This window comes from Chiloscyllium plagiosum, unplaced genomic scaffold (genome assembly GCF_037043375.1).
Source record: "Chiloscyllium plagiosum isolate Xiang-an unplaced genomic scaffold, Cpla_swu_hap1 HiC_scaffold_8, whole genome shotgun sequence".
Taxonomy (NCBI): Eukaryota; Metazoa; Chordata; class Chondrichthyes; order Orectolobiformes; family Hemiscylliidae; genus Chiloscyllium; species Chiloscyllium plagiosum.
Genome location: NW_028270146.1, coordinates 106,162,650 through 106,184,505, shown reverse-complemented (window position 1 = coordinate 106,184,505; position 21,856 = coordinate 106,162,650). Strand labels below are relative to the sequence as shown.

Below are 21,856 nucleotides of genomic sequence, written 5' to 3'. Positions count from 1 at the left end.
TCAACTTCACCAACACATTCCACCCTGACCTTAAATTTACCTGGACCATCTCTGACACCTCCCTCCCCTTCCTGGACCTCTCCATCTCCATCAGTGACGACCGACTTGACACTGACATTTTCTGCAAACCCACCGACTCCCACAGCTATCTGGATTACACCTCTTCCCACCCTACCTCTGGCAAAAATGCCATCCCCCGTATTCCCAATTCCTCCGCCTCCGCTGTATCTGCTCCCAGGAGGAGCAGTTCCACCATAGAACACACCAGATGGCCTCCTTCTTTAGAGACCGCAATTTCCCTTCCCACGTGGTTAAAGATGCCCTCCAACGCATCTCATCCACATCCCGCACCTCCGCCCTCAGACCCAACCCCTCCAACCGCAACAAGGACAGAACGCCCCTGGTGCTCACCTTCCACCCTACCAACCTTCGCATAAACCAAATCATCCGCCAACATTTCCGCCACCTCCAACAGACCCCACCACCAGGAATATATTTCCCTCCCCACCCCTCTCCGCCTTCCGCAAAGACAGTTCCCTCCGTGACTACCTGGTCAGGTCCACGCCCCCCTACGACCCACCCTCCCATCCTGGCACTTTCCCCTACCACCGCAGGAACTGTAAAACCTGTGCCCACACCTCCTCCCTCACCTCCATCCAAGGCCCTAAAGGAGCCTTCCACATCCATCAAAGTTTTACCTGCACATCCACTAATATCATTTATTGTATCCGTTGCTCCCGATGCAGTCTCCTCTACATTGGGGAGACTGGGCGCCTCCTAGCAGAGCGCTTTAGGGAACATCTCCGAGACACCCGCACCAATCAACCACACCGTCCCGTGGCCCAACATTTCAACTCCCCCTCCCACTCTGCCGAGGATATGGAGGTCCTGGGCCTCCTTCACCGCCGCTCCCTCACCACCAGACGCCTGCAGGAAGAACGCCTCATCTTCCGCCTCGGAACACTTCAACCCCAGGGCATCAATGTGGACTTCAACAGCTTCCTCATTTCCCCTTCCCCCACCTCATCCTAGTTTCTAACCTCCAGCAACACGATCCCCTTGACTTGTCCGGACTTGTCCGACCTGCCCGCTCCTTTTCCACCTATCCACCCCACCCTCTCCTCCCTGACCTATCACCTTCATCTCCTCCCCCACTGACCTATTGTACTCTATGCTACTCTCTCCCCACCCCCACCCTCCTCTAGCTTATCTCTCCACGCTTCAGGCTCACTGCCTTTATTCCTGATGAAGGGCTTTTGCCCGAAACGTCGATTTCGAAGCTTTTCGGATGCTGCCTGAATTGCTGTGCTCTTCCAGCACCACGAATCCAGAATCTGGTTTCCAGCACCTGCAGTCATTGTTTTTACCATGGGATACTTTGCTACGCAGTGAGTTTGGCAGAAATCACTGCTCCTTTAAAGAGAAAGCTGGGTCAGGTATGAAGATCCAAACACTAAACTAACAACGGTTCAGTCTTCAGATCCTATCAAAGCAGGGACGAGGAGCAGGAGTAAGCCGTCCGGCCCCTCGAGCCTGCTCCGCCAGTCAATAAGACCATGGCTGATCATTTCATGGACTCAGCTCCACTTACCCGCCCTCTCACCGTATCCCTTAATTCCTTCCTTGTTCAAAACAAAACTGATCTTTAAAAACATTTACTGAAGGAGCATCAACAACTTCCCTGAGCAAGGAATTCCATAAATTAACAACCCTCTGGGTGAAGCAGTTCCTTCTCCATTCAGTCCTATATCTGTGGCCTCTAATCTCGAGGCTATAGCCTCATGTCCTAGTCTCACCTACCAATGTCAGCATCCTCTCTATTTCTATCTTATCTATTCCCTTCATAATTTTATACGTTTCTATAAGATTCCCCTCTCAATCTTCGGAATTCCAATGAATATAATCGCAATCTACTCAGTCTCTCCTCATAAGCCTACCCCCTCAACTCTGGAAGCAACCTAGTGAACCTCACTAGATCTTGAAGATCAGAGTCCAAGTGTTCATTGAACCACTCAGCCCATTGAGCATTGGTGGGATGCTGCATTATAAATTGAGCCCTCGTCCTTACCAGCACAATAACAGGATCCCTAACCTTCCCAGTTGTCCTCTCCAATATTCCATTTCTAAAAAAACATTGCAGGAAATGGGTCTCGCTGGCAAGGTCAGCATTTGTTGTCCTTCTCTAACTGTTCTTGAACTGAGTGGATTGCTAGGGCCATTTTAGAGACTAGTTAAAGGTCAGTCACAATCCTGAGTAAGTAAGGTGTCATTTAAAATAGTGTTATTTTGGTGTTTGATGTGGAAATGATTGTGCAGTGAGAAATACATTTCAACATTTGGACTGGTTAGATTTTTCCACAGCCTAAAATAACCTCTATTTGCTTCAAAAACATAGCAATGCTAATGATGTGACCAGTCCTCTGAACGCACCTTAAAGCCAACTAAACATTTATTTTAGATGCAGATAAACCACAAAGAGCACGGCAATATCACGGCATGGAAAGCACTTTACCAGATACCACGAGCTAGACATTATACCTGACAGACAGATTCTGTTGGTCAGACAGGAAAGAATCAATGTTGTGGCAAGCACCTGACATCTTTAGTTAACCCAAAGAATTATGTATCAAAGGCTCTTGGGGCACAGTGATAGCATCCCTGTTGCTGAGCCAAAAGTTCAAATTCCACCTCAGGATGTGAAGTCATGGAGGTGTGTCATAACACATCCAAACAGCTTGATTAAAACAACAGGAAAAGAACAATTGGAATAGATTGGGATTTGCAGGGACTGGCATAATACATGCATTACTGGTGTAGCTTTCAAGGAAAATGAGAGAAGACTTCAGACAGATAGGGAAACTATCCCTGGCCCACTCTCTTCATTGTAAAGATGTAAAGGAGTACAGTGGTATGTCGCTGAATTTAGCAATCCAAAGCCCCTGAAAAACGTTCTGGGCACTTGGGCTCAAATTGGTTTTGAATTTTTAAGAAAATCTAAGAAGATCTACTGACCACTCTGCGTAGCCATCAGATTGTTTCACATATGTACGGAACGGGCTGCCTGAGGAAGTGGTGGAGGCAACATTTAAAAGGCATTGAGAGGGACATAGGCCAAGTGCTGACAAATGGGATTAGATTAATTTAGGATATCTGGTTGGCATAGACAAGTTGGACCGAAAGATCTGTTTCCATGCTGTACAGCTCTAGGATTCTATGTTGTAAACATGGAATCTGTTTCACTGATTTGCTTTAGGGAAGGAAATCTGTCAAATGGACCCAGTCTGGCCTACATGTGACCCCGAATATGCAAGTGTGGTTGACTATTCACTGCTGCCTGAAATAGCAGAGAAAGCTATTCAGTTTAAGAGTAACGCGCGCTGGCCAACAAGACACTGACCATACCTGGAATGCTAACATTATAGAAGAATAGTTTTCCTTTTAGCCCAAGTTAAAGTCGATTCACAGCCTGAAACTGATTCCCTACTGAAGAACTTCAATTTGCCTTTTTGAAAATTGCTTCAAAGTTAAAGCAGCACAAGACAAGGGAGAGGCAGGGCATTCAGCTCATCACGTCTGCTCTGTCATTCAACAAAATCACACCTGATTTTCTAATCCATAACTCCACTTTCCTGCTTTTCCCTAGAATCCTCGATTCCCTTACTGATTAAAAATCTGCCTTTCTCAGCCATGAATCCACTTAACCACCCAGCTTCTAGTCTTCTGCATTAAATAATTCCACAGGTTCACTGCCCTCTGAAGGAATTCTTCCTCAACTCTTACTCTTGAGATTATGCCTCTGGTCCTAAACAAGGGGAAACAACTTTTCTACATCTAGGCGAAAGTGAGGACTGCAGATGCTGGAGATCAGAGCCGAAGAGTGTGGTGCTGGAAAAGCGCAGCAGGTCAGGCAGCATCCAAGGAGCAGGAGAATCAACGTTTCGGGCATAAGCCCTTCATCAGGAATGGTGCTTTTCCAGCACCACACACTCAACCTTTCTACATCTACCCAGCCAAGTCCAAGAATTGTGCATGTTTCACTGCTCACTCCTCTGAAGTCCAGTGTGTGGAGGCCCAACCCTACTCAGCAGTCACTTCAGACTGCTGAAATCTTTCACATCTTCCTAAAGATTCCAGCCCAACAAACCTTCTCTACGAACTACCTTCAATGCCAGTACCTTTAGATGAGAGCCCAAAACTAGTGACAGTATTCCAGCTGTGGCCTGACTAGTTCATGACATAGCTTTACCAATACTTTCCTACCTTTATATACTCCATTCAATTTACCTTCTCGATTTCTGGAATCTTTTTTGCTAGCTTGCTAAAGATTTATGCTCGGGGACTCCAAAACCACTCTGTAGTTGTAGCTATCTGCGGTTCTTTCTCCATTTAAATAATACTCAGTTCTTCTGTCCTTCCTGCAAAATTGCACAAATACACATTTTCCCATATTATACTCCAGCTTTTTGCCCACTTACTCAACTTGCTTATACATCTCTGTAGACGAGGTCATTCTCACCACTTGCCTTCCCACCTAGTTTTGTGTCATCCACAAACCCGGCTATATACATTCACTTTCCCCATCCAAGTCATTAGTACATACTGTAAATGATCATGGCTGGAGAATCAAAATGGCGGCAACCCAGCAGCTCTGAGTCTGCAGAGCTGTGCCCAAGACCCCGGCAAAGTGTGGTGCCCACCCCTACCTCAGCTGTTAAATGACTTAAAATAGCTTTTGGCCCAGCACTCTTAGCCATTGTGCATCAAACTTTAACAGTTTGGTGTTTTTTTTAAAATGACTAACCCACCCCCTCCGGGGGCCGACCTGCAGAGGAGAGCCTGATCTCGGAGTTCGTTAAAACTCCAAGAGAAGATCGACGCGCCCATCGAGGAGACTCGGTCCAGGTGGGGGTCGATCTCAGTCACGCTTCTGCAGCATGACCGAGAAACTCAGGCAGCGTGTCGGAGGGGCGGAGCAACAGGCCACGGCCTCGAAGACTGCTGCTGAAACATCCGTGGGTCAGGTCAGGGCTCTGGAGTGGTGAGTCCGGACCCCAGAGGGGCATATCAACGAAAATCGAGGTCGCCGGAAAAACATTCAGTTGCTGGGCCTTCCCGAACGAGAGGAGTAAGGCCAGTTTGTGGATTTCCTGGAGCAATGACTCCCACAAAGACTGAAATTGGAGTTGGAGCTGGGCCGGGCTGAGTGCGGGCTGAGCGGACTCACTGGATTGCTGTGCGCCGGCCCGGGTCGGACCAACTCCCCCTCCCAGTCCTAGTTTGACTTCAATGTTACAGGGAAAAACAAATGCTGCTGGAGGCCTCCAGAGTCTTGGGGAAGGGTCCCCATACCATGATGTACAAGGGCTCCAAGATAATGTTGTTTCAGGACTTTTCTCCAGTCATGGTCCACAAGAGGAGGGCATTCAACGACGTGAAGTGTCTGAGAGACTTAGATATTCAATACTGCATGCAATATCCGGCAACGCTGCGCCTCAGTCATGGAGGATCTTTATATAACTTTGGATCACCGGAGAAAGTAAAAGAATTCCTGGAGGCTCTCAAATAGACTGCGGGACTTGAACTGTATGGATAATGACTTTATTTGCACCCCCCCACCCCCCTTGTCTACCTATCTTCCTTTCTCCATCTTTCTTTTGGGGGTGGACGGGGCTTGTTCCTTATTCTTTCTTTGGTCTCCTATCTATAGCTTGTGCGGTTTATTTGATTATTGGGGGATGTCTCAGAGTGGGAGTTTTTTCTTATTTAGTTGCCTAATACTGGCTGGGATTGTAATTTTGTAATCTTACATATTTCTACCCTGTGTTGTTTTGTTAAGCGTATCTAAGTGATAGTGTGGGGGAGGCGGGGGGGGGGGGGGAGGTCGCCCATTTTTAACTCCTGTTTTATAAGATACTGGAATTTATTTACTCCATTTTGTAATGCCTGGGCCGAGGCCTAGCTGTTTATGGTGGGGTTATTGGAAGGTAGTAGTGCCCCCTGTGAGTAAGGGGGAAAGACTCCTTTTAAATATGCTTTCTGTTATTTTTATTCAGGAGTAGTTGTTAATAGTTTTGATTTAACTGTTTTAAAGAGTTTTTTTTTAAAATATGTGAATTGTTTTTGGTCTTTATTCAATGTCTTTTGGTTGGGGTTCTTCCTCCTGAGGGGTCTCGGGCCTGCCTGGACGATCATGGCTAGCCATTCGCTTTGGTGGTGTACCTGGAATGTCAAAGGGAGCCACTCGCCAATCAAAAGGAAAAAGATATTATCAAGTCTTAACAAAAGGTTAATGCAGCCCTTTTACAGGAACACATCTACTTGATAAGGAGCGCTCGAAGCTGCGACAGGGTGGGTTTGGCCAGGTGTTCTTTTCACTTTTCAGCTCACAAAGTAGGGGAGTAGCCATCCTTATTCAGAAGGATCTTCCCTTCCAAATGCTAAGCCAGATAAAAGATGAGTCTGGACGATATATATTGATTAAAGCCCTAATATATAGAGAGGAATACAGGATTTTGAATCTTTATTACCCCCCAGCACACCCTTTTAAATTTGTAACAGAAGCATTCCCTAAGTTGATGGCTCTCAGGGTCCGCCACACAATTATGGGGGAAGATTTTAATTGTACCATTAACCCAGAGACGGGTAGGATACCTAGCAGCTCTGCAGGCATATCTGAGATCAAAGCAACTGGCGGATCTGAACAGGGAGCTGGGGCTGATAGATGTTTGGAGGTGTCTCCACCCTGAGGGTAGAGACTTTACTTTCTCTTCTAACCCACACAAGTGCCATACCAGAATCAACATGTTCTTTGTCCCCTCGACCCTTTTGAACTCGATATTGTCTTGTAAAATAGGTAATATAACTACTTCTGATCACACTGCAGTATACTTGGAAGTTAATACTAGTGATGATGGGATAGGTCCCCGACATTGGCATATGGACCCTTTCTTACTGAAGGATAGCAAGTTCATGAAATATTTCTCGCAGGAATTTAAAATCTTCTGGGATACCAACTCAGGCATGGCCAGTAACCCTTCGACGATGTGGGAGACTGCGAAGACATACGCGCGAGGCTTGGTTAGCTCATATTCTGCGACCCGGAAAAGACAAAAGGGAGAGCAACAGGGTCTGCTCAAGGCTCGCCTGAAGGCAGCTGAAACTGTGTATGTTGATAGGCCCTCCATTACTAAGCTACAGAGGATCACAGCCCTTAGGGCAGCCGTGAATATCGCACTTACCCAAACAGCAAGGAGGGAGATATTATTTGCGAAGCAGAGATGATTTGAATACGGTGACAAGCCTGGCAGGTATCTAACATACCTTGCCAGAAAGAAAAAGGCTCCCCAAGCCGTTACGTCTATTAGAGAGTGTGCTGGTACCCTGACCTGTGATCGTAAAATGATCAATGCAACCTTTAGAAAGTTCTATTAGAACATAGAACATAGAAACATAGAACATAGAAGAATGCAGCGCAGTACAGGCCCTTCGGCCCTCGATGTTGTGCCGATCCAAGCCCACCTAACCTATACTAGCCCACTATCCTCCATATGCCTATCCAATGCCCGTTTAAATGCCCATAAAGAGGGAGAGTCCACCACTGCTACTGGCAGGGCATTCCATGAACTCACGGCTCGCTGAGTAAAGAACCTACCCCTAACATCTGTCTTATACCTACCACCCCTTAATTTAAAAGCTATGCCCCCTCGTAATAGCTGACTCCATACGTGGAAAAAGGTTCTCATGGTCAACCCTATCTAAACCCCTAATCATCTTGTACACCTCTATCAAGTCACCCCTAAACCTTCTTTTCTCCAATGAAAACAGCCCCAAGTGCCTCAGCCTTTCCTCATACGATCTTCCTACCATACCAGGCAACATTCCTGGTAAACCTCCTCTGCACCCGTTCCAGTGCCTCCACATCCTTCCTATAGTATGGCGACCAAAACTGCGCACAATACTCCAGATGCGGCCGCACCAGAGTCTTATACAACTGCAACATGACCTCAGTACTCCGGAACTCAATTCCTCTACCAATAAAAGCCAGTACGCCATATGCCTTCTTCACCGCACTATTTACCTGGGTTGTATTCTGAATTGTGTAAGTTGCAGGACTGTGAGGATAGAACTAGGAAGATGGAGTCTTTCTTTAAAAATCTGGCCCTCCTGGGCCTAACCTCAGGGCAGGTGTCGATCTTGAATGCCCCCTGACAACCCAGGAAGTACAGGAGGTGGTGAGGCAGCTTCAGAGTGGCAAAGCGCCCAAACCAGATGGATTCCAGGCTGAGTTCGATAAAAAATTTATAAGGGAACTGGCCGGGCCACACATAAACATATATAAAACTGTTCATATAGTCAGGGCTGCCTCCCACCTTCGCTGAGAGAAGCAAATATTTCTCTCATTCTTAAGAGAAAGGCCCCAGAAGACTGCTCTGCATATGGACCCAAATCCTTATTAAATGTGGATTTTAAATTCTCTCAAAAATGTTAGCATTAAGATTGGAGAGGGTTTTACCATTCATGATAAAAGAGGACCAGACGGGGTTTATAAAGGGTCACAGGTCAACTAATAACATTAGAAAGGTCTTAAAAAAGGTATAAGCCTGCTAGCAGGGAGCGATACCGGGTTTAGTTGTCTCCCTAGTAGGCATTCGATCGGGTAGAATGGTCATATCTTTTCAATGCGCTGGAATGGTTTGGTGTTGGAGAGGTCTTTACTAAATGGGTTTCAGTATTATATAATGATCACAAAGCAGCGGTGATCACCAATGGTGTAAGTTCAGATAGCTTTTGCGTTGGCAGAGGTTGTCACCAGGGATGTCCTCTCTCACATTATTTACACTAGTGATTGAACCACTGGCAGAAGCCACATGAACTGACCCTAAAATAACAGCTCCGGAGGTTGGATCAGGCAAGCACAAATTTACGCTCTATGCGGATGATGTCCATTTCTTAAGTGATCTTTTGACATCAGTGTCCCGCTTAATTTAAGTGGTATGTTTTCAGGTTACAAAATCAGTTGTGTGAAATCGGAGGCCATGCCATTGGAAGGCCTTGCCAGTATATCCAATTTTCCGGACGGATCTGGTTTTCCCTTTCGGTGGTCACTAGTAGGTTTCTGTACTTGGGTATTTTCATTACTCCGGCATTTGGTCAGCTATATAAAACCAATTATACACACTTATTATAAGTGACCTTCAATGCTGGTCCTTCAATGCTGGGAAGATCTCCCCAATATCCTGGCTAGGCAGAGTGGCCTTAGTTAAGATGACTATCCTACCTCGTCTTTTATATCCTATGAGAATACTCCCCCTGATGCTGTCGAGGCAGACGTTGTGTTAGCTTTACGGTTGGTTTGGCTCCTTTATTTGGAGTCCTAGACGGCCACTTATTAAATTAGAAAAGTTGCAGCTCCCACAAGCAAGGGGAGGACTGGACTTTCCGGATTTCAGGGGGTACCAACTGAGCTCCCTATCATCTTTTGCAGCTGATTGATTGTGGGTCACAAGAGACCCAATCTGGTTAGATATTAAGACTTCCCAAGCAAAATATCCCCTCATCAATCTACTATTTATGGACAAGATGACGGTTACTACGGACTATTGTTAAAAACCCTATTGCATTAAATACAATCAAAGCCTGGAGGATAATGCAACAAGATGAGAGTAACCTGCAAAAAGCCTCCCCTTATACCCCTACAGTGGGAACATCAGGATTCCAGCCAGGGCTGACTGATGCTACTTTCAAAACTTGGGAGTCCAGAGGTATCTCCTGTTTGGGAGACCTGTTTGATGGGGAGGTCATGATGTCCTTCCAGCAGCTGCGCCAGAGGTTTGGACTGCCCATCAAGGACCTCTTTCGGTATTTTCGAATGCGAGACTTTATACAGAAGAAGACCACACTGATAGTCAATCCTTATAAACCAGACAGGGAAAGGAGAGTGCTTTGGCCGATGGGTCCGCCCTCCAGTCAGTACTCTCTACCACCTATAATGCAATAAGGTATCGAAGGACATGGAACAGTTATATAAAACCTGGAACCATGCATTAGAGTTGGAAATCTCTTTAGAAATGAGGGAGAACGTCTGGGAAAATGCCAGGAAGATCTCTATCTGTAACAGAACTCAGGCTACTCAATTGAAGATGCTTCACAAGGCTCACGTGGCACCAGAACGACTCGCAAAGTTCAAGGCAGAAGAGTCCCCAGTGTGTCCTAAATGTAAAATCGAAGTTCGCACTCTCACGCATTGTCTACGGACATGCCACAAGATCCACAGGTACTGGGACAGAGTAGCGAATGCCTTGGCAAAGATTTTAGGTACGGAGATTGGATTACTTTTGGGCTCCCCAAATTTTCCCTCTCTGGACGTATACGGGAAGAAATTATTTACTATCCTTTCCTTTTGTGCGAGGAAAAATACTTTAGTGAACTGGGTATTCGAAGGTCCCCCGGGACTTTCAAATTGGCACAGGATAGTCATGGAATATATCCCCCTTGACTTCCTCAAAAATATGGTGCACCAAAAAACAGTATTATTTTATAGAACATGGCAGCCCTTTTTGAACTACACCGACACAGATATTTCGGCCATATTGTCCAGGGTTTTTGCTTAGCCGTGGTAATGGTTCCAGCTGGTTCGGGGGCCCCCGAGAGGAGGAAGCTCGTATAAATACGGGTTTTGTTATCACTTGATATAAATCTATTTTGAGCTGTATCTAGTTATTTATTTACCTTCTTGTTTATTGTTAGTAATGTATGATATCCATCGATTCCAGCCTCAGGCGACTGTGTGGAGTTTGCACATTCTCCCCGTGTCTGCGTGGGTTTCCTCCGAGTGCTCCGGTCCAAAGATGTGCAGGTCTGGTGAATTGACCATGCTAAAATTGCCTGTAGTGTTAGGTGTGTCAGTCAGAGGGAAATGGGCCTGGGTGGGTTACTCTTTGGAGGGTCAGTGTTGGGCCGAAAGGCCTGTTTCCACACTGTAGGGAATCGAATCTAACCTATTTTATGCTTTGGTAGTTTGCACAATAGATTAGTAGTTAGATTTTTTTGTAATTTTATATTGGTGTTGTTATTATATTGTAAAGTGGAATACACTAGTTTGTATTATTTTTGTAATTTTGTCAAAAATCTTAAAACTTTTCCTTTTCAATAAAAATATCTATAAAAAATGATTGTGGCCCCACAATTCCATTAGAAGCTCTAAAAACTGAGCAGGTTTCTCCTTTGTTATTTTAAATAACATACTGTTTTAAGAAAATGCTGCCACCTCACTTCCAGTGAGTAAAACTGTCAGTAGGACACAAGTGCTGGAACTATATCCAAACAGTTGAACACTGAAGCCAGCACACTATTTGACTGTACAAGGCATTACAAGCCAAGTATCAATACCCACACTTTGAAGCACATCTCACTGGTTTAGCAGTTCAGGACAATGCAAACATGCACACGTCTATACCAATAATTAAGTATGATACTTCAACAAAGTGCAGCACCAAGACAAAAAGGGAAGCCAAGCTGAAGTTCGATTTGGACAAACGGTAAATGTAACTGAACAGCATTCAAATACGAACATCCAGGTTCCTAATTTCCGGTGCCACTTTAGCCCACGGTCGCAAATATAAAGATTCAAAGGCCACTGGCACATGTACACATACCATCATACAAACATGTGGAGGCGTTTCACTATATTGTAAGGGACTGAGTGCATTTTGAGTCAGTCGGACAAAGATTAAATCTACTTAACTGCAAGCTCAAAACTGGTTTCAAATCAAAAAGCAAACAATGCTTTTTTGCTTGTGGATTCCTTCGGCCACAGTTCCTTAGAATTTAACAGTGCTTCCAACCAGGTTTCTAGCACCACTGTTATAATCCAGTAAACTCTTTACGTGGCCCGCCCAGTCTTAGTTGCAGATGAGTTATAGGTAAAGGCAGAACTGTCACAACATACCAGTTTGAAAAAGGAACAAAACCTTTGCTAATTACACGTTATACTGAAACCGGGTAGATAATATTTCCTAAACTAGGAGGTAATTAACCAGATTGATTTTATAAAATCAAACATTTTCACAAAGAAATAGGACAGTGAAGCAGCCTTGAAAAAGCAGTGGAGAGAGAAGAGAGAGTTAAACGGCAGTGAATGGTTCATGGAGTGAGAAGACAGCCAGGCCCTCTGCTTACCTCAGAGAAGTTGAATGCCAAGGGGATAGTGCCTGCCACGTAACAGCCGATTAGCATGGCCAAGGAGAGAAGGCTGATGGTGCTGAGGTCATCCATCCTGCCCTGGGGAAAGGGGGTGGGGAGTACGCTACACAGAGAGAGATTGGGGGAGAAAGGGGAGTGCAGCAGTGAAATACAGACTAAGTGGTGGAAAGAGAGAGTGGGGGCAAGGTTTGTTTTGGGATGGGGGGGGGGGGGGGAAGTTGGCAAGCGCGGGAAATGCAGATTGGGGAAAGGAGGTTTGGGGGTGAGGGGAACAGAGGTGAATTACGGGTTTGGAGGAGTGTTTGGGCAAGGGAAGAGATCTAGGATGCTGAGGCAGGGGGGAACAGGGAGAACGATGGAGCTGGAGTGTTTCGGTGTGGGGGGGGTAGGAAGGAGTGAAGGGTCTTGGAAGTTTGGTGGATGTGGGATGGGGGTGCAGAGGAGGGACAGCACAGGGTATTGGGTTGGGTGGGAGGAGAGGTATCTGGGGTGCAGGGAATACAGAGCCTGGGATATTCGGAGAAAGTGGGGTGCACGTTATCTGGAGGGAGTCTGGAGTATTGGGGGAGGAAGAGGGACGCAGTCTGGGGTATTTGGGAGGAAGAGGGGGTCTGGGGTATTTGGGGGAGAGAGGGAGGGAGTCTGGGGATTTTGAGAAGGAGGGAGTCTGGGGTATTTGGTGGAGGGGGAGTCTAGATATTGGGGAGGAAGTCTGAATATTTGTGTGGGGGGGTGGTCTGGATATTTGGAGGATTGGGGGTGGTTGGGGGGGGTTTAGGGTGTGGGGCAAGAGGGAGTCTGGGAAATTTGACGGGAGAGGGGGAGGGAGTCTGGGGTAACGGGGGGGGGGGGGAGGTAGGAGGAGTGTGAGGTATATGGAGGGGAGGGGAGAGAGGGGCCGATCGGTCGCTAACGAAGGGCCCTCCGCCGCCGCCTGGAACCGTCCCCTTTTCTTGTTGTTGTTTTCAATTGTTCAACTCCTTGAAGAGCCGAGCTCCATGTTGACTGGGCCCCGCACCGACACGGTCACACACAGATCCCAGTCCCCGGCCCCACCGGCCGCTCGGCCCATTCACCCAGCACCGCTGACTTCCGGCGCCACCGTCACATCCGGGTCAAAGATCAACCGCCAACGGCTGCACCGACGACAATACACCCTCTCCCCTCCCCCTCCCCCTCCCCTTCGCCGAGCGGTGCCGCTGTGAATCAAACAAAAAAAAAGAACAAGGTCTTCCTCTTTCCCCACACACTGTCTCTCTCTCTCTCTCTGTCTGTCTGACGCCGGGTGTTAAATTGACGCTCGTGGAGCCACGGTTGCCCCGCACAAACATGGAGACCGCCAGCGGCTGTGGGGAGGGGGGGGGGAAAAGGGCATTCGCTTCCGCCCAACGGCACGACTCCAGGCGTCGGCTGGCCAACGGTGACCGATTTTGCGTCAAACTCGGTGCGGCGGCGAGAAAGCGCCCCAGGGGAAAGGTAAATGTCTCTCCTGAGCCACGGTAGCGTTTGCGGGTTCCCCTCACAAAGATGGCCGCGGGAGGGAGGGGCTGGGCCCCCTTGGTGAGAAGGCCCCGCCCCCCTTGGTGAGAAGGCCCCACCCCCCTTGGTGAGAAGGCCCCGCCCCCTTTCCTCCTTCCCTCCCTCCCTCTGGGACACTAATGTTGGTAGTGGAAAGTCTAAGGGTAAACCTTGTGGGTAATATCTGGGACTCACTCATGGTGTTCATGCATGTCTGAGATGATTTGGAAAGGAAGAGGATAAGTCATTATGTGTGTGTGTGAGTGAGATTGACTCAACAGCACTGGTTTAATATGACTCTGAAGGAGAAAGTGAGGACTGCACATCAGAATCAGGAATATGACTGTCCGACTCAACTATTGCAGAAAGTTGCCAGTCAATAATTCTGTACTTAATAGCAAGACTAGTGCTTTTGTTTTAAAATGCAGAAAGTATGTACAAGACATTGGTTAGGCCACTGTTGGAATATTGTGTGCAATTCTGGTCTCCTTCCTATCGGAAAGATGTTGTGAAACCTGAAAGGGTTCAGAAAAGATTTACAAGGATGTTGCCAGGATTAGAGGATCTGAGCTACACGGAGAGGCTGAACAGGCTGGGGCTGTTTTCCCTGGAGCGTCGGAGGCTGAGGGGTGACCTTACAGAGGTTTACAAAATCATGAGGGGCACGGATAGGATAAATAGACAAAGTCTTTTCCCTGGGGTCGGGGAGTCCAGAACTAGAGGGCATAGGTTTAGGGTGAGAGGGGAAAGATATAAAAGAGACCTAAGGGGCAACTTTTTCACGCAGAGGGTGGTATGTGTATGGAATGAGCTGCCAGAGGATGTGGTGGAGGCTGGTACAATTGCAACATTTAAGAGACATCTGGATGGGTATATGAATAGGAAGGGTTTGGAGGGATATGGCCCGGGTGCTGGCAGATGGGACTAGATTGGATTGGGATATCTGTTTGGCATGGACGGGTTGGACCGAAGGGTCCGTTTCCATGTTGTACATCTCTACGACTCTATGAGCATACCGGGTTAGAAGCAAAAACTGAAATTGGTGGAAAAACTCAGCAGATCTGGCAGCATCGGTGGAGACAAGCTGAATTAACACGAAACCCTCACGCGTATTTCTGCATGCTGTCCATTAGTAAAGAAGGCGAGAATCACACGCTGTAACAAGATCTTTGACGGTTGGACATCAATACCAAGAACAGAGATTGATGGGCCCTGACGGTTCTTTTTGGAAGCCGGACATAATATACAGGGAAGATAATACAGTAGTTGTTGATATCACCATGAGGGTGACAACAAGGTGCTCAAGAAGGTGTGGTTAGAAAAATGTCAGAATTACCAACGTCTTAACCACAAACAAAATAATTATTATGAGGCCTCAAAGTTTGTTGTGGGAGCAAGAGCAAAGTGGTTGGAGCTCAGCAACACACTGATGGACTTCCTCAATATAGAGAGGTATAAATCTTTCTCACAACAAATCTCAAAACTGACAACCTGAGCTACTTGAAATCTTCACCAGCTGGTGGATTGAATCATAAATCGTCAGAGTCATTTATTGACTCTGGTTTCCAACATCTGCAGTCCTTTCTGTCTCCTTAACCTTTCAGTTCCCTTCTTCAGAACTGGGTAGGGTTTGCCCTTTTCCATTAGATGTTGATGTGTAACGACTTCATTGATACAAACTTCACAGCTAGGTAAAGTAATGTGGAATGTTTCTTTTTTCATATGTGATGTGTTGATTTGTTTACCCAAAACAAAGTTCTCAGTTGTTTTGTGGATTCACTGAAAATGTTTTTTTTTGTGCAATTGGTCCATTAATCAGCAACGGGCATTTGTAAAGCAGAATTTTATTCAGTCACAATCTGCAACCTTGACGACTACTATATCCCCACTTAACCATTAGCCAGAAGATCAACTCCAGTTGAATGAAGCGAAGAATGGAGGAAACACTAGGAAAGCTGAAAAATAAGGTCATGATGTGGAGATGCCAGTGTTGGATTAGGGTGGCCAAAGTTAAAAATCACATGTTTATAGGATAAATAGGATAGGATCCTACTATACAGGATCCAACTCCATTAGCTATGTGATGAAGGAGCAGTACCCCAAAAGCTTGTACTTCCAAATAAACCTGTTGGACTATAACCTGGTGTCATTTTTTTTTAAAATAAAGGTGTCAACCTGGTGAAGCTACAAAATAGGACTAGAGGCAATCCCTAGGTTGCAACTGGGATCCATTTTTGAGATTCCATTAGCAAGTTGGAACATATTGCAGGACAGTATAAAGTAGCCATCCTTAAGTACAGGATCTTTTTTATAAATATTTTTATAAATTTAAGTTTTTACAAAATTACAAAACCAGTACAAAATAGTGTAACAACTTTATAATATGAAAACAATAATAAGAAACAAATTACTACTAAACTTCACAAACTATTGAAACACGAAAGAAAAGCAAAAAAAACTCTACAAAAACTACAATCCAATAAATAACCAAGGGAAAAGAAGAAGAAAAATAAATAAACAAACAAAATAAAATTAAAACAAGTTATAGCAAGGTAACTTAAATTATATTCAATTAAATTACTATACTCAGCGCAATCGCCTCACCAACGGGAGCATTGAGTTTAATTCAGATAAATGCGAGGTGCTGCATTTTGGGAAAGCAAATCTTAGCAGGATTTATACACTTAATGGTAAGGTCCTAGGGAGTGTTGCTGAACAAAGAGACCTTGGAGTGCAAGTTCATAGCTCCTTGAAAGTGGAGTCGCAGGTAGATAGGATAGTGAAGAAGGCGTTTGGTATGCTTTCCTTTATTGGTCAGAGTATTGACTACAGGAGTTGGGATGTCATGTTGCGGCTGTACAGGACATTGGTTAGGCCACTGTTGGAATATTGCATGCAATTCTGGTCTCCTAAACTTGAAAGGGTTCAGAAAAGATTTACAAGGATGTTGCCAGGGTTGGAGGATCTGAGCTAATGGGAGAGGCTGAACAGGCTGGGACTGTTTTCCCCGGAGTGTCGGAGGCTATGGGGTGACCTTATAGAGATTTACAAAATTATGAGGGGGCATGGATAGGGTAAACAGGCAAAGTCTTTTCCCTGGGGTCGGGAAGTCCAGAACTAGAGGGCATAGGTTTAGGGTGAGAAGGGAAAGATATAAAAGAGACCTAAGGGGCAACGTTTTCACACAGAGGGTGGTATGGGTATGGAATGAGCTGCCAGAGAATGTGGTGGAGGCTGGTACAATTGCAACATTTAAGAGGCATCTGGATGGGTATATGAATAGGAAGGGTTTGGAGGGATATGGGCCGGGTGCTGGCAGGTGGGACTAGATTGGGTTGGGATATCTGGTCGGCATGGACGGGTTGGACCGAAGGGTCCGTTTCCATGCTGTACATCTCTATGATTCATTAGTAAGTAAACCCATATTTGTTCAGAATTCTTCCCCCATGGCCCCCCAGACCGCAAGACACAACCCTCACGGCTACACAAAAGCCCTGAACAGTATAGCTGACAAGTCTGCATCAGTATAATTCAGAAAGGGCCATCATGTTCTATAAAACAATTCCCTTTTCTGGTGCACCATACTCGTAAGTCCAGGGGGATGTGTTCCATGACTAACCTACGCCAGCTCGAAGGTCCCGGGGAATTCTCTGACACCCAGCTCATTAGAATGTTCTTCCTCATACAGAATGAAAGAATATTAAACAATTTCTTCCCATGCACATCCAAAGAAGGAGGATTTGGAAGACCCAGGAGGAGGGACACTGGATCCAACTTAACCTCAGTTCCCAAAACCTCTTCCAAAACACTCGTTATGGCATCCCAATGCCTGCGAAGCTTGGGGCATGACTATAAGTGATGAGTAAGAGGACCAACCTCCATTTTAAACTTGGGCACATTGGGGACACTCCTGTCTTGAATTTCACAAGCCGTTCCGGTGCCAAGTGAGCCCTGTGGCGTACCTTCAGTTGAAATGCCTGAGTCCTATTGCAAATCGAAATCTTCCAAATATTTTCCCAGATATCCTCCCACATCTCTGATGAGATTTCCACCCCCAATTCTTGAGTCTAGGTTCTGCATAGCCGCTCAGTGTCCTTCGAAACATTATTTCCTAACAAGTGATAGAGAGTGCTAACCGAGAGGGCTTCGTAGACCAGAGCACTCTCCTGTCCATGTCCAAGTTGTAGAGGCTAACCATCAATGTAGTCTTTTTTTGTATGAAATCTCTAACCTGGAAGTAATGAAAGAGGTCTCTCCTAGGTAGCTCGAACTTCTGACTCAGCTGCTTGAAGGACATCATGACCTCCCCATCAAATAGATCTCCCAAACAGGAGATTCCTCTGGACTCCCAGAACTTAAAGCCAGAGTCTATCAACCCCGGCTGGAATCCTAACATTCCATTATGGGAATAGAACATAGAACCTAGAACATAGAAAAGTACAGCACAGAACAGGCCCTTTGGCCCACGATGTTGTGCCGAGGTTTAATCCTAATGTAAAATATAGTAACAACCTACACACCCCTCAACTCACTGCTCTCCATGTGCATATCTAACAGTCACTTAAATGTCCCCAATGACTCTGCTTCCACCACCACCGCTAGCAAGGCATTCCACGCATTCACAACTCTTTGTGTAAAAAACCTACCTCTGATGTCTCCTTTATACCTTCCTCCTAATATCTTCAAACTATGACTTCTCGCACCAGTCAATCCTGCCCTGGGGAAAAGTCTCTGGCTATTGACTCTACCTATCCCACTCATTATTTTGTACACCTCGGTCAGGTCTCCTCTCTTCCTCCTTCTCTCCAGAGAGAAAAGTCCGAGCCTATTCAACCTCTCTTAATAAGGCAAGCCCTCCAGTCCTGGCAGTATCCTGGTAAACCTTCTTTGCACCCTCTCCAAAGCCTCTGTGCGAGCAGCAGCTAAGGTAAGACTGTTTGTTTTAAAATTACTTACCGGTAGCGGGCAGCGGTGTTTTTTTTTCTCTCTTTTACAGAAAGAGCGGGAGCAGCAGGGGGAAGTGACGAAGACCGGAGGGGCAGCCGGGTAGGTTTTTTCCTATAAAAGCGAGCAGGAGAAGAACCCGAGGCACTACAGAGGTAGTGTCTCCCACCCGCCCTCCTCCTCTAACCTAAATAATAAGACCCGTTGTGGTAAGTAGGTAAGTGCTGCATTTTGCTTGTTGTATTCTTTAGACCCAGTTTTTTTTTATATAAAAGGTTACTTTCAGAGGGATGGCAGTGAAGGCAGTGCAATGTTCCTCTTGCAACATGTTTGAGGTGAGGGATGCCATGGACGTCCCTGCTGATTACACTTGCAGGAAGTGCACCCATCTCCAGCTCCTCCAAGACCGTGTTAGGGAACTGGAGCTGGAGTTGGATGAACTTAGGATCATTCGGGAGGCAGAGGGGGTCATAGATCGGAGCTTTAGGGAAGTAGTAACTCCAAAGATGGCAGCTAGATGGGTGACAGTGAGGGGGACTGGGAGGAAGCAGCCAGTGCAGGGACCCCCTGCGACCGTTCCCCTCAAGAACAAGTATACCGTTTTGGATACTTGTGGGGGGGACGACTTACCAGGGGCAAGTAACGGGGCTCAGGCCTCTGGCACGGAGCCTGTCCTCGTTACTCAGAAGGGAAGGGTGGTGAAGAGCAGAGCAACAGTAATTGGGGACTCAATAGTTCGGGGCACAGATAGGCAGTTTTGTGGGAACGAGAGAGACTCACGTTTGGTATGTTACCTCCCAGGTGCAAGGGTACGTGACGTCTCTGATCGTGTTTTCCGGGTCCTTAAGGGGGAGGGGGAGCAGCCCGAAGTCGTGGTCCACATTGGCACCAACGACATAGGTAGGAGGAGCGCTGAGGATGTTAGGCAGGCTTTCAGGGAGCTAGGTTGGAAGCTCAGAGTTAGAACGAACAGAGTTGTTGTCTCTGGTTTGTTACCCGTGCCACGTGATAGAGAGTCGAGGAATAGGGAGAGAGAACAGTTAAATGCGTGGCTACAGGGATGGTGCAGGAGGGAGGGATTCCGGTATTTGGATAACTGGGGTTCTTTCTGGGGAAGGTGGGACCTCTATAAACAGGATGGTCTGCACCTGAACCAGAGGGGCACCAGTATCCTTGGTGGGAGGTTTGCTAGTGCTCTTGGAGGGGGGTTTAAACTAACTCTGCAGGGGCATGGGAACCCAGACTGTAGCTTTAGGGTGCAGGACCTGGAGTGTAGGGAGGTTAGGAACATGGCATCATTTTCAAAGGAGGGTGCCTGTAAACAGGGAAGTGGCTTGAAGTGTGTATACTTCAATGCAAGAAGTATACGAAATAAGGTAGGTGAACTTGCAGCGTGGGTTGGTACCTGGGACTTCGATGTTGTGGCTATTACGGAGACATGGGTAGAACAGGGACAGGATTGGCTGTTGCAAGTTCCAGGGTTTAAATGTTTTAGTAGGGTCAGAGGTGGGGGCAAAAGAGGGGGAGGTGTGGCATTGCTTGTCAAAGATAGTATTACAGTGGTGGAAAGGACGATGGATGAAGACTCTCCATCTGAGGTAGTTTGGGCTGAGGTTAGGAATAGGAAAGGTGAGGTCACCCTGTTAGGAGTCTTTTACAGGCCCCCTAATAGTCCTAGAAACGTAGAAGAAAGGATTGCGAGGATGATTCAAGAGAAGAGTGAAAGTAATAGGGTGGTTGTTATGGGGGACTTTAACTTTCCTGATATTGATTGGGAAAGCTATAGCTCAAGTTCGTTAGATGGGTCAGTGTTTGTCCAATGTGTGCAGGAGGGTTTCCTGACACAATATGTAGACAGGCCAACAAGAGGTGAGGCCATACTGGATTTGGTTCTGGGTAATGAACCAGGCCAGGTGTTAGAATTAGAGGTAGGTGAGCACTTTGGGGACAGTGACCACAATTCGGTGACTTTTACTCTAGTGATGGAGAGGGATAAGAGTGCACTACAGGGCAAGAGTTATAGCTGGGGGCAGGGAAATTATGATGCGGTGAGGCATGACTTAGGATGTGTGGCCTGGAAAAGTAAGCTTCAAGGCAAGGGTGTAATTGATATGTGGAGCTTGTTCAAGGAGCAACTATTGAGTGTCCTTGATAAGTATGTACCTGTCAGGCAGGGAGGAAAGGGTCGTGTGAGGGAGCCATGGTTTAATAAGGAATTGGAATCCCTTGTTAAATGGAAGAGGGCGGCCTATGTAAAGATGAGGCGTGAAGGTTCAATTGGGGCGATTGAGAGTTATAAGGTAGCCAGGAAGGACCTGAAGAGAGAGCTAAGAGCAGCAAGGAGGGGACATGAAAGGTCCTTAGTTGGTAGGATTAGGGAAAACCCTAAGGCTTTCTATAGGTATGTCAGGAATAAAAGAATGACTAGGGTAGGAATAGGTCCAGTCAAGGATAGTAGTGGGAAGTTGCGTGTGGAGGCTGAAGAGATTGGGGAGACACTGAATGAATACTTTTCGTCAGTATTCACTCAGGAACAGGACATTGTTGTCGATGTGAGTACCGAGTCACAATTAACTAGAATGGATGGCTTTGAGATATGTAGAGAAGAGGTGTTGGAAATCCTGGAAAGGGTGAAAATAGATAAGTCCCCTGGGCCTGATGGCATTTATCCTAGGATTCTCTGGGAAGCAAGGGACGAGATTGCAGAGCCATTGGCCTTGATTTTTATGTCCTCGTTGTCTACAGGAGTAGTGCCAGAAGATTGGAGGCTAGCAAATGTGGTTCCCTTGTTTAAGAAGGGGAGTAGGGATAACCCTAGTAACTATAGGCCGGTGAGTCTCACTTCTGTTGTGGGCAAAGTCTTAGAGAGAATTGTAAGGGAGAGGATTTATGAACATCTGGATAGGAATAATGTGATCAAGGATAGTCAGCATGGTTTTGTGAAGGGCAGGTCGTGCCTCACAAACCTTATTGAATTCTTTGAGAAGGTGACTAGGGAGGTGGACGAGGGGAAAGCAGTAGATGTGGTGTATATGGATTTTAGTAAGGCGTTTGATAAAGTTCCCCATGGTAGACTACTGCAAAAAATACGGAGGTATGGCATTGAGGGTGAGTCGGAGGTTTGGATTAGGAGTTGGCTGGCTGGAAGAAGACAGAGGGTAGTAGTTGATGGCAAAGGTTCATCTTGGAGTGC

At 46.4% G+C, this 21,856-nt stretch overlaps 1 protein-coding gene across 1 annotated transcript in view; it reads right to left on the bottom strand.

The window, feature by feature from the left end:
* slc39a9 (solute carrier family 39 member 9) overlaps positions 1 to 13,257 on the bottom strand; it is a 45,985-nt gene extending 32,728 nt beyond the window's left edge. Inside the window, exon 1 of the mRNA XM_043698406.2 lies at positions 12,178 to 13,257. Coding sequence (XP_043554341.1) covers positions 12,178 to 12,273 — 96 coding nt within the window. The 5' untranslated portion in view covers positions 12,274 to 13,257. The remainder of the gene's footprint in view (positions 1 to 12,177) is intronic.
* Positions 13,258 to 21,856: the final 8,599 nt, after the last annotated feature.